Raw genomic sequence first — 12,557 nt, 5'->3', positions numbered from 1 at the left:
AGCATTGCTCTGTGGAGCCACAACAAACTTCTTCTGACTTTCACTTACATCCAGAATCACCTCTGGAACATCAAGAGGATTTTCACATAACCTCCTTTCAGGCAAGCTGCTAAACTCCGTGGTTAAAGGGTTAGAGGCACTCTCTTTCCCTCTGCAGCTTTCCTCACTGGAAATATACAGGTTACCCACACACAAGCTTAGGAACAATTCCTTCTTGGGGTCCAGAACCACCTCTGGGACAAGTGAAATATGCTCACCCATCGTAGGCTGAAAGGCACCTTCTGTCTGCTCTACAGACAAAGGACTGGAAGTACACTCTCCTTCTCCAGCAGGCACACTGCTATTTGCAACAGGCAAACAATTGGAAACAGTTTCTCCCTCAACATATAAACTGCTGTTTCCCACAAACAGTGGTTCATCATACTGAGCTACTTTAAGCGAAACATTTCTATTTGGTTCAGGCTCACTTTTACAAACGTCACTTGCCAACAATCCATCACTCACCACAACTCTGCCCATAGTTAGGGCTTTAACTTGGTTAAACACAGAAAACTGCTCGCTGCCAGACACCCCTCCTTCACAGATCTCCCTGGTCGTTACAGATAATACAGAGCATTGACAGTCATACGTTTCCTGGGACTGGGTATGACATTACCCTGATTAAGCATATTTGTCATGTCATTATTAAACAACATACCAACATTGTTATAACCCGGACAGTTTATCTCCCAAACTTTGCTGTTGAGAGGATCTGCACTTTCAGGAAGATCCAGTTTTTGCTGTTCTTTTATTACTTTGATTTGGGGTTTAAGTCTGGCAACTCTTTCCTCAGCAGCCAGTTCCAGCCTTCTGCTTCCTTGGCAGCTTTCTCCATAGCAGCCAGCCGCCCCATCTGCCTTTGAGCTTCGTTGTCCCTATCAGGTATGGACGAAGCTTTTCTTGCCCTCAAAGAGCTGCCCTTTCTTTCTCATGCTGGAGATGCTGTTTCTCAGGGCTTGCCTGTGGATCACTCATTGTGCCTAATGTTAACCTTTAACACTCTCAGTATCAACATTTTAAATTTGGCAGAGTGTGGGGGGTTCTGAGCCAAAACCCAAACGATCAGGGTCTGTGGATCCTGCCGACTACGCCAATGTGACCTGGCGTGCCTAGGGCTGCCCTCACTGGAAATGCCAAGGTCAGGGCAGGCTGCAAAAGGGAGAGCAGACACTCCCCAAACTGGTGGTTAACACTGAAGTTAAACTCTCCAACCAGTCACAAACTGTGCTTCTGATTCCCACACTGTTTATCATGAAGCACAAAAAAGGGAATTACACACCCCCCTTATTGCATTCCAGTCTCTGGCTCCCAATCAGCACCTAGGGCCAGTACAGTCAAAAGTTATTTTAAAACTCTGCTCACATATACAAAACGTTCTTCTGAACCAGACACATTGCCAGGTCAGTATTAGGTTGGATCTTACCCAAAATATCACGCTGCAGCCAATCCTTTAGTGTCTGAAACTAAAGGTTTATTATAAAGAAAAAAGAAAGAACAAGAAGAGAGTTGTTAAATGGTAAAACAGTCACATACATACAAATACTTCAAAGTCCATATATATATATAGGTTCCTAGCAGTATTGGTGAGTTTACTGGCTTGAACGTCCCTCTGGAACATCCCCAGCTGGGCTGGGTCATTCAGTCCTTTGTTCAGAGCTTCAGTTTGTAGCAAAGTTCCTCCAGAGGTAAGAGGCAGGAATGAAGACAAAATGGAAAGGATGCAGCTGCCTTTTATAGTCTTTTGCCACACAGCCTGTGCTTCCTTTGTTTCAAACACAAGCTGCCCAGCACATGGCAAGGAAACCTTAGAGTTCTGTTCATAGGCCTGCCCCTGCATGCCTTGCTGAGTCACAAGATGTAGCCTCTGACCCTTTCAATGGGTTCACTGTACAGCTGATGTCCCTTGATGAGCCATCAAGCAGGCTGGGCGTGCTAATGCCAATCTGTCTGGGGGTGTCACCCAGATGCAGAGCACAAGTTTGGAAATACAGATATACCGTGCATATCTATAACTTACAATACAAAGGTGATACAAGTGTATATATAAAAAAGATGATCATACTTGGCAAATTACAGTATAACATTTTCACAGATACCGTACATGGCATATCTGGCACAACTCATGGCAATTTTACAATATTGGTAGTCAGAATATCCTAAAGTGTCCCCCAGATTCCATACAGTGTCACACAAGGGTCACCCAATTAAACTAACAGGCAGCAGGTTTAAAGCAAACGTCAGGAAGTACTTCTTTACCCAATGCACAGTCAACCTTTGAAAATGATTGTGAAGGCCAAAAGTATAACAGGGTTCAAAAAAGAATTAGATCAGTTCCTGGAGGACAGGTCCATCAATGGCTATTAGCCAGGATCGTCAGGGATGCAACCCCATGCTCTGGGTGTCCCTAAACCTCCAACTGCCAGAAGCTGGGAATGGGCGACAGGGGATGGATCACTTGATAGTTGCCCTGTTCTCTTCATTCCCTCTGGGCACCTGGCGTTGGCCATTGTCAGAAGACAGGATACTGGGTTAGATGGAGCATTGGTATGGCCCAGTGTGGCCGTTCTTATGCTCTTACATTGTGTTCTTATGAGATTGGCACAGGCTGAATGTTTCAAAAGCAACTAGTGATATGAGTGTGACGGGATCCCCAGGGTGCAGCCTGGGACTGTGGGATCGCTGTGCCCCCCGGAACGCTCTCCAGCCTGGGCTGTCTCTCACAATGCCTTGCTAGTGATCAGCAGCAAACCCCTCCAGGTGCTGTTATCACTCAGCACAACCGCATGTGGAGCCCCACACCCAGCTAGATTGCATGAATGCTCCCAGAGCCACTCATGAATCACACAGGGAAAGGCACCAACCGAATCCCCCCAGCTCCCAGCACTGTACCCCAGGAATATACCGTCTTGCACCGCTCAAGAGGAGCCGTGCAGATTTATTAGCTGGTTCACCACTTCATCAATGGAAAGTGAATATACACCAACCTTTGTAAACCTGAGCAGATTTACTACACTTCATGCAAGCTCACTGGTAAAGATAAACAGTTAAATCTATTGACTACAAAAGATAGATTTTAAGTGACTATAAGTGACAGGCAAAAAGTCAGAATTAGTTACCAAAATAAAATAAAATATAAGCACGCAGTCTAAACTCTCAACCCTATTAGACTGGGCAACATCAAGATTAAGCAGTTCTTCTCACCCCACTGGATATTGCAGTTCATAGTACACAGATTTCACCCTTGAAACCTGAGCCAGTCTTCTCTGTTGGAGTCTTAAGTCTTCTCAGTGTTGTTGTTGCTTGCAGCATCGGTGGGGGCAGGAGAAAAGCGATGCATACACCTGCTGTGTTCTGTTTTATACCCTGAGTCCCAGGTGCTTGGGGAACACACAAGTCCAGGCATGTCTGGGGGGCATTGCTGAGTCTCCAGGCAAGGTTGAGCAGTTCCCCTGGTGTGGCCTCATGCAGATGAGTCATTGAATTGTAACTCCCTTGCCGGACAATGGCTGTGGATGGGTTGTTTGACACCTCGCTCAGGCATTGGTTACTTTCCTTGTTGTTGCTAATATCTGGCTGATTTCCCCATTTACCACGTTTTAGTGACAGCCATACAACACAATTCTCATAACTTCATGTGCATTAATGATATACATATATGGATAGAGAAATGACTTTCAGCAGGTCATAGCTTTTCCCCTGATACCTCACATGGTCTGCTTTATATGCAAGATCACAATTATAGACAGATGAGGAATGGGGGTTACAGTCCGCTCCCCCCAAGGTATAGTATGTCACAATGAGGTGACATGTTTGGGTGTCCAAATTTAAATAGGTGGACGGGGCCCACGTTTTTTTAAGTGCTGAGTAACCTGCCTCTGAAAATCAGAACCCTTTCAGATGGCTCACATTGGGCACATGGAAATCAGGGCACACAAAATCCCCCATTACTGATAAAAATTGAGGCCACCGATTTATTATTAGTTTTAGCTACAGTGGTTTATTTTGCGAGCTTGGTATTTTTCAGTCTTTCTGCATCCCTAGAATGCAACACAGGATTTACATAAACCTGGCCTCACCCAGCCCTAGCCTTCCCCCCTCATAGCCTTCCACCTTTGCCTGTGTGGGTCTGGTGCAGAGACCCTGAGTGAAGCTGGACAGGGCTTGCCCTTGTGCAGTTTAGGGGTGGGGAGTAATTGTTTTTATTTTAAATCTAGGAAATTAAATATCAAAAATGGCATTAAAAATGTGAAGGATGCAACGTGAAACACTTGAAGATCAGGAAATGACCAAGTTGCAGTTGTGTGAAATTGAAGTTTAACGCCAAGGAAAAAATTTACATTTAAAGGACTGGACATTGGTGTGATGGGTTGGATCACAGAAACCCCCTTGAGGACTGCCAACTGATGTGCTGAGACTACCTCTGAGCCCGTTTTCCCTGGCAGCTTGGGACTTCAGTGCACTGCCTGGTTGGAGCCAGACACGCTAGCCTGCTACAAACCCAGACCCAGGTCTGAACAATGTCCCCCCAAAAGCTGCAGGCTTAACTGAAAACAGCTTACAGAAGTGTTCCTGTCTCCAACACTCAGATGCCCAGCTCCCAATGGGGTCCAAACCCCAAATAAATCCGTTTTATACAGGGTAAACTCATAAATTGTTTGCCCTCTATAACACTGATAGAGAGATATGCACAGCTGTTTGCCCCCCCCCCCCCCCCCGGTATTAATACATACTCCATGTTAATTAATAAGTAAAAAGTGATTTTATTAAATATAAAAAGTAGGATTTAAGTGGTTCCAAGTAATAGCAGACAGAACAAAGTGAATTACCAAGCAAAATAAAATAAAACACGCAAGTCTAAACCTAATACAGTAAGAAAGTGATTACAGATGAAATCTCACCCTCAGAGATGTTCCAGTAAGCTTCTTTTACAGGCTAGCCTCCTTCTAGTCTGGGTCCAGCAATCACTCACACCCCCTGTAGTTACTGTTCTTTGTGCCAGTTTCTTTCAGGTATCCTATGGGGGTGGAGAGGCTGTCTCTTGAGCCCGCTGAAGACAAAATGGAAGGGTCTCCCAGGGCTGTATATAGACTTTCTCTTGTGAGTGGAGACCTCTTCCTCTCTCCTATGCAGAATCCAGCTGCAAAATGGAATTTTGGAGTCACATGGGCAAGTCACATGTCCATGCATGACTCAGAAATTTACAGGTGGCAGCCATTGCTCACATGCTACCTTGAACATCCCCAGGTAGACTTCTTATGTGGATTGGAGTCTTCCAAGGTCCCGTTGTCTGTTAAGTGTTTCTTGATTGGGCACTTAACTTGCAAATTCCTTTCTAAAGAAGCTGACCAAATGCCTTACTGAGGCTACTTCAAATCAAACCAGTACGCAGCCAATATTCATAACTTCGAATACAACAATGATACGTGCCTACGAATAGGATGAATAGATTCAGTAGATCATAACCTTTGCAGAGAGATGTTACATGGCATATGTAGCATAAAACATATTCTAGTTATGTCATCTATACATTCATAAGCAGATTTCCATAAAGCATGATGGGGTGCACCATCACAGTTGGATTTAACCCTTGCTATTAACAGAAAAGGAAAAGACATTCACACACACAGATCTCACTGATGATGAAGTAGCTAGGAGTACACACCAATATGTATTTAACCAGGATTTAAAGGGTGAGAGTATGTCACGTAAGATCCTGCGCTTTGGGGACAGCAAGATGTTCTGGAGTAAGAAGTTATCAGTAATAAGCAGTTGGCTTCATCCACTTGCAGGTTCATATCCAGCACTGGCAAACCGGATGGGACTGATTCTGTCAATGATTTTCATTCTTATAAGAGCTGGTCAAAAAGTAGAAAAAAATTTCAAAGTTGTTGCCGTTTGTCAGGATTCAAAATGGAACAATTTTTATTTTTTCTAAAAATCTTCACATACTATTTTTAAAAAAGGAGATTTGCTGTTTTCTCTCCCTTTTTTCCTTCTTGCTATTGTGTGTAATAATGGCTAGGCTTTGGGTTTTCTCCACTTTTCGTTTTGCTCATCCGTGACTTTTCAAAACTTTCCAACTCTGGAAAAGCTACAGCACAGCAGAGACACGTGGTCTCCTTTTTCCTCTGGCTAGAGTTGGGGATGTGAGTATGTGGCAAAAGAAAGAATAAAAAAATGCAGGGGGGGGAGTCCCAACCTGAGAACTTATTTGATTTCTGGCATTTCATGGCAAAAAAAGGAGAAAAGCAAAACATGAAATTTTCAGTTTGGACAAAAAAAAAAAAAAAACCCCTGAACAAGTTCAGGAAAAAAGGAAGCCTTTTGTGTACATTTTCAGGTTAAAAACCAGGCAATTTTTCATCAGAGAAAGGTTTGAATGGAAAAGTAGCAGCAGTTAATCCATGATCTAACAACCCAACAGCAACAGCTAGTAGAACAGGTGGTCACCATGCTATGGATGTCCCTTACAGCAGGACCAATGAGCCTCGATCTGGAAGCGACCCCCCTTCCCATCAGGCTTACAAAGATAGGGCCTGATGGCCTTCCCTGAAACCTCAGCAGGGTGTCACCGCAGCCTGGTGGCCCGTCGAACCAATGGGCAGGTTTGCTGGCCCCGTACCTAACCGGGATGGTGCAAATGGCTTATCACGCTTTAGACCATGTTACTGCTCAAGATTATGTGCAAGTCAAAGCAGCCGTTAACGCTCTGGACATCGGGGAAGAGACGTTCTGGCTATGTTTCCAGAAGGATGGGATCCTCCAGGAAGACAGCCATGTCTGATCACCCTCAGACCTGAGATGAAAACAGGAGGTCCAGTTGGCAGAGATGATTTTACTTGAACAATTCTCCCAGATATTCCCCCCTGGGGAAAAGGACGAGGTCCTATGGCATCGACCGGAGACGACGGCTGATGCTGTTTGCTTCAGGGAGAATTATCTGGCAGCTAAGACCCCTGTGATGATGATGCCTCGCAAGGGGCCTCCTAGGGCCAGCACAGACCAGTGAGAAATCTGGCCACGCCCACAACAAGGGCACAAGGTTGGTTGGTCTGAAAACTGACCATGCTCCATCCTTGCTCCGACTGGCTGGTGGTGGGTTTCACCAGCTCTTCTGCCAGGGATGGAGAAAGCTTCTCTGTTATGTTTTGTATTGAATTAAAACCAAGGCCTTGCTCTTGCAGGGGGATCCACACAGGCATAAGGGTCCATCTAAACGCACCCCACTGCAGGATGTGTTATTGCTGTGGGTGGCCAAAATTCTGGGCCACATGTCAGTTTTTCCCCACCAAGCTTCAGAGAACATCATTCCAGGGCTCCCCCGAGCCGCATGGTCTGTTCTCCCCTCTCCCGCCATATGCCTCCCCCTTTTCTCCTTCCCCTGCATGTTCTTCTGTTCTCACCTTCTCCATCTCCCCCCGACCCTGCATGGGCTTACGGGTTTCCAAAGTCGAGATCCCCCTCCCTGTTCTCCAAAGTTTGCCCCCTCCTTTCTCTTCTCTCCTGCAGTTCTCCAGCCCTCCCATCTAGCCCCCACTCCATTCCCCATCCCCGGGAAGCAGCGCAGGGGAGCTGCTCAGCCTAGCTAGGGTTTAGGTGTGCTCTCGTTACACTGTCCAAACAGACACGGGAGGCACACCGTAAGGGGAATCATCATTTATTAAGTGCCAGGACACAGAAGACGCGGCTCCTGCCCCCGAAGAAGTTACAGTCTAAACAGCCAACACAAACACAGCTAGTCACCTCCACAGCTCACACTGGTCCTGGGGGAGGAGTAAGTGTGGGGGGAAACTACAGAAAGGAAGGGGGTATCCGATCAGCAGTGGGGGAGGGGTATGAGGTGGGCGCTCTCAAGGAAACCAGGGGGTCAGCGTGGAGAAAACTGCAGAAAGGTAAAAGATACAGACTAGCACCTGACAGGACCCAGAGGGGAACCTACCCAGTCACAGCCGGTTCACAGCTTCCCTCCATCTCCTTGCACGCTTGGTTAGCGGGGTCACTTCAAAGCCGTCTTCGCTTTCGTTTCGGGCAGACGCTAACTAGCAGCGTGCAAACGGGCTGCCCCCAGCACAGAAATCCTTCGGTGACCAACCAGCCCTTGGTGGCCGTCCATGGAGACTGCGAGCCGGACTACTGCAGCAGGCCGGGGGCAAGTTGCACTGGATTCAGTCATGAGGCTGGGTGGATTGTTTTTACCAGCCCGTGTGGCCAAAAACAAATCGAGCCCAGACCAGACTCTTACTGCTACCAACCTGCCCTCCTCTCCCTGTCTCCAAATGGCAACGAGAGGCAGGATGGCCCAGTGGCTACGGCACCAGCCTTGGATTTCAGTGACCTCAGTTCAGTTCCCTGCTATGCCACTGACTTCCTGAGTGACCTTGGGTGAGTCACTTAGCCCGTGCCTCAGTTTACCCAGCTGTAGAGTGGGGGTAATAGCCCTGCCCTACCTCCCGGGCTGTTGTGAGAACTTCATCCCATGGACCTGCCAACCCACCAAGGTCCTCCCTCCTGGCTTTCTGCCCTTGTTTCCAGTCACTGACGGCAGGGGAACGCCCTGCACCATGAAGTTCCCTCCAGTTGAGGTAACTTCCACAGCCAGGACAACTCCATTCTATTTTCCTAAATTCTAGATAGTGTTAACTATACTCTCTCTGCTTCATCCCACCCACCTTGGTCCTTCTCAGGCTCTGCTCTCGTGTGCTTCAGGCAGCGTGGAAGCCATGCCCAGCTCAGTGACACGGAAGCACATGGGGTCGGATCTGTGCCCGAGTTGCAACAGGCGACGCACTCTGCCCCATCTCACTGAAATGGCCTTACAGATGGGGTGGAGGAAGGTTACAACGTACAGGGGCTTGTGACCCGCAGACTCCTTGGTGCCACCGGGCAGAGGGCCCAGGGTTTGCAAGGATCCCCTAGGTCGGATGTACGCCTCAGAGTGCACCGAAGGTCTCTACTCAGAGCCAGTAACCTACCGGTCATCAGAATCACTGCACGACGTATGTACGGAGAATAGTTAAGGAGAGCTGGATCTGGACTTCCCAGGGTCTTGGAGGGAACAAGGCAGGTAGGTCACCAGGAGGCGAGACACCTTGGAAATGCTCTTTTCAGGCAGGAGGTAGCAGACCCCGCTCTCCCTCCAGAGCCGTGTGTGACGGGACAGCTCACACCACGGGCCCGGCTGCACACTGAGCCACTGTCCTCTCGCGCAGACTGCACACACGGACACAAACAGCAGCTGCCGTCCTGTTTATGACTAAAGACAAAGGATGGGACTGGTCGAGGTTGGGGGGCAAAGAACCTCCCGGAACCCCTCACCTCGGAGGCAAGCAGCTAGTGGGGGGTGAGCAATATTCTCCCAGCCGCGGGGGCGCTCGGGAAAGAAAAGGCCAGGTCCTACAACACTGCTTATGATTTTATTTTAGCTGGAACCCTCTGCTGTCGCTTGACGCTCTGGGCTTCGTTAAATAACCTTATCCTCGATTTCACCATGTGCCGGGTGGGAAGCGGAGCGGCGAACTGAGGGGCGGCTGGGGGCGGGCTGGTTCCTGGGAAGCAGCAAATCTGTGACTCCTGCGAGTGTCCGGCAGGCCAGGGGCTGGACACTCCAGGGAGACGCTGCAGGCTCGAGGGGGCCTATCGGTAACCAGCAGAGAGGAAGCGGGTCCTGTCAGGCCTAGCAGGGAGGGCTTGTGTTGCCCGCTGGCGTTGGGAAGCTGAGCCCTGGAGGGCACAGACCAAGCTTCCCCACGCTAAGGGCAGGTGGTAACAAGGTGCCCCAGGGACCGTCACTGGGCCCCCCAGCCAAACAGCAGGCAGGTGGGGAAATTACCTGCAAGGAGGAACAAACTGTGGAGAGCCCAGGGAAGGAAGGAATCCCGAGCATGATTCCTAGAGGATCACGGTTGGGTCGTCCACGGCCCCGGCTATGAGAACACACGGATCCCGCACAGATTCCCAGGCTCCAACGGGGCAGCAAACTGAGGGAGCCGAATCTCTGAATATTCATGAGTCGGGGGATCCCCAGGCAACACCCGCTAAAACCGAGCTGGGTGCGGCCCTGCCTGGTGCGGGCGTTCCCCAACCCAGGCCGTGGCTGCAGGAGACCCAGGGCCTGAGGCGTGGACGCCCCCTTCCCGTGCTGCCGGGGCCCTTTGACACTCAGGCACAGCGGGACACGAGCTGGGACACTGCAGAGAAATCAGTGCCCAGCCCCGCATGAACAACTCAAAAAGAACAGGAGTACTTGCGGCACCTTAGAGACTAACACATTTATTTGAGCATAAGCTTTCGTGGGCTACAGCCCACTTCATCGGATGCATAGACAGGAACACACAGCAAGAAGATATTTATACACACAGAGAACAGGAAAAGGTGGAAGTAGCCAGACCAACTGTAAGAGGCCAATCAACTGAGATGAGCTATCATCAGCAGGAGAAGAAAACCCTTTGAAATGATAATCGAGATGACCCATAGAAGGTGCGAGGAGAACTTAACATGGGGAAATAACACTAATTGAATCTATTTCCCCATGTTAAAATATCCTCACACCTTCTATGGGTCATCTCGATTAGCACTTCTAACGTTTTCCTGTCCTCTGTATGTATAAATATCTTCTTGCTGTGTGTTCCAGTCTATGCATCCGAAGAAGTGGGCTGTAGCCCACGAAAGCTTATGCTCAAATAAATGTGTTAGTCTCTAAGGTGCCACAAGTACTCCTGTTCTTTTTACGGATACAGACTAACACGGCTGCTACTCTGAAACATGAACAACTCAATGGAGGTGGGGCTAGGAGGGCCCCATGTCCCCTTCGAACTACCCCCCATCTCCTCACCCTTCCCTCCCAGCTAGGCTCTGCCGGCCCTGAGTCCAGAACAGGGCCCCTCCGCCGCCTCCTCCGTTTTAAAACCAGTCTGACGCCTACTTCTCTTAACAAAAGGCTGCACTCAAAATATAGCTTCGTTCCTGTAAAAATCTCCCGGCGATAAAGTCGCTGCAGTGCATGCTGTGGTGCCAGCCGGCTGGAGCTCCCGGGCGTTGCTTTCGGAGGGAGGCAGCCCCCTGTAAGACCCCCTGGAGCGTGGCTTCTGGCCCTGCTGTTACCCCACATGGCCCGGCCCTGGCCCCAGCCCAGGGAAGCCCTTCCCGGGGTGGATATTCTGGTGGTAGTAGAGCGAGCGCTTGTAACGGAAGCTCTTGCCGCACTCGGCGCAGTGATAGGGGCGCTCGCCCGCGTGCATGCGCTGGTGCTCCACCAGGTACTGGTTGCGCGTGAAGCTCTTCTCGCACTCGGTGCACTTGTAGGGCCGCTCCCCCGTGTGGATGCGCAGGTGCCGCGTCAGGTTGGAGTGGTGGCTGAAGTACTTGCCGCACTGCGTGCAGATGAAGGAGCCTTCGCTCCTCCCCGAGTGGATCCGCTGGTGCAGCACCAGGCTCACCCTCTGCTTGAAGCTCTTCCGGCACTCGGCGCAGGTGTAGGGCCGCTCCCCGGTGTGCGCCAGGTGGTGCTTCCGCAGGCTGGACTTGTGGCAGAAGCTGCGCTCGCACTCGGAGCACTTGTAGGGTTTGCCTCCCGCCTGGGCCCCGGGGTGGGGTCTGGGGCTGGGTTTCAGGGCAAAGCTCTCCCTGGGCTGCGGCAGGCAGGCCCCTGCTCCCGCGTGGTCCCTCTGATGCAGGGTGAGATGCTGCCGGCTGCGGAAGGTCTTCCCACACTCGGCGCAGACGAACAACCTGGCTGCCGCGGGGCTCTGCAGGTGAACAAGCAACGGCTTGAGCTCCTGGGGGTCTGTCCCGCACCGAGTCGGCTCCTCCAGGCCGTTTCCGGGCAGGTCCGTGGGCTCCCTCTCGGGGCTGCACAGACTCTCCTCATGGGTCGTTCCCTGCTCCAGACACTGGAAAACCTCCATTTCCGGCAACGTCCTTTGTAGCTCCAGGTGCTCCGGCTCCTCCTCAGGGCTCTCCTCCTCCACTTTGACCACCACCCTGCTATCTGCTGCAATACAAAGAGAATCCAGGCTGTATTCACTGCCTAGGCGGGGGATGCAGGCAACCTCCTGAAACTACGGCATCCTGGATTCCCAATGCAAGCCCATGGACGGGCTGGGGCTGACCAGGGCCAGGGAGCTGAACAATCCCCTCACAATACCCCTGGGAAAGAGGGGGCAGTTATAGTGTTTTACTGATCTAAGGCCTCGTCTGCACAGAGCTCCAGGCAAGTCTCCCACTGCCCGGTTCAGTGCCATCGGTGCCGGCCGCCTTTTGGCGCCAGCAGCATCTCAACCACCACGGCACTCTTCCGGAGGGCAGGTGGCGAGAGCGTGAGTGGGCAGTTTGTACCAGCGCTCTCGGGAGGGGAGATCTCCCTCCATTGTCAGCGTACGCCAGCCTCAGTGCTTAGCAGACTGTGTGTGTGTGTGAGTGTGGGGGGAACACCTGACTGCATATCTCAGGGGAGGGGTCTGCGATCAGCTGCGCTCTGCAGAACTTTGCTGGGAACGAGTGGCTTTCTCCCCCTGCCCTTA

At 50.5% G+C, this 12,557-nt stretch overlaps 1 protein-coding gene across 5 annotated transcripts in view; it reads right to left on the bottom strand.

The window, feature by feature from the left end:
- Nucleotides 1–4,779: 4,779 nt before the first annotated feature.
- Nucleotides 4,780–12,557, bottom strand: part of LOC101932790 (zinc finger protein 777-like) — a 38,270-nt gene continuing 30,492 nt past the window's right edge. For 4 of the 5 annotated variants that reach the window (XM_065586555.1, XM_065586553.1, XM_065586558.1 and 1 more), the window contains exon 5: nt 4,780–12,028. In XM_065586555.1, the coding sequence (XP_065442627.1) occupies nt 11,136–12,028 (893 nt within the window). In that variant the 3' untranslated portion in view covers nt 4,780–11,135. The remainder of the gene's footprint in view (nt 12,029–12,557) is intronic. The other variant, XM_065586556.1, reaches the window with a different exon arrangement.

This window comes from Chrysemys picta, chromosome 2 (assembly GCF_011386835.1).
Source record: "Chrysemys picta bellii isolate R12L10 chromosome 2, ASM1138683v2, whole genome shotgun sequence".
Classification (NCBI taxonomy): Eukaryota; Metazoa; Chordata; order Testudines; family Emydidae; genus Chrysemys; species Chrysemys picta.
This window is presented reverse-complemented; position numbering and strand designations above follow the sequence as displayed.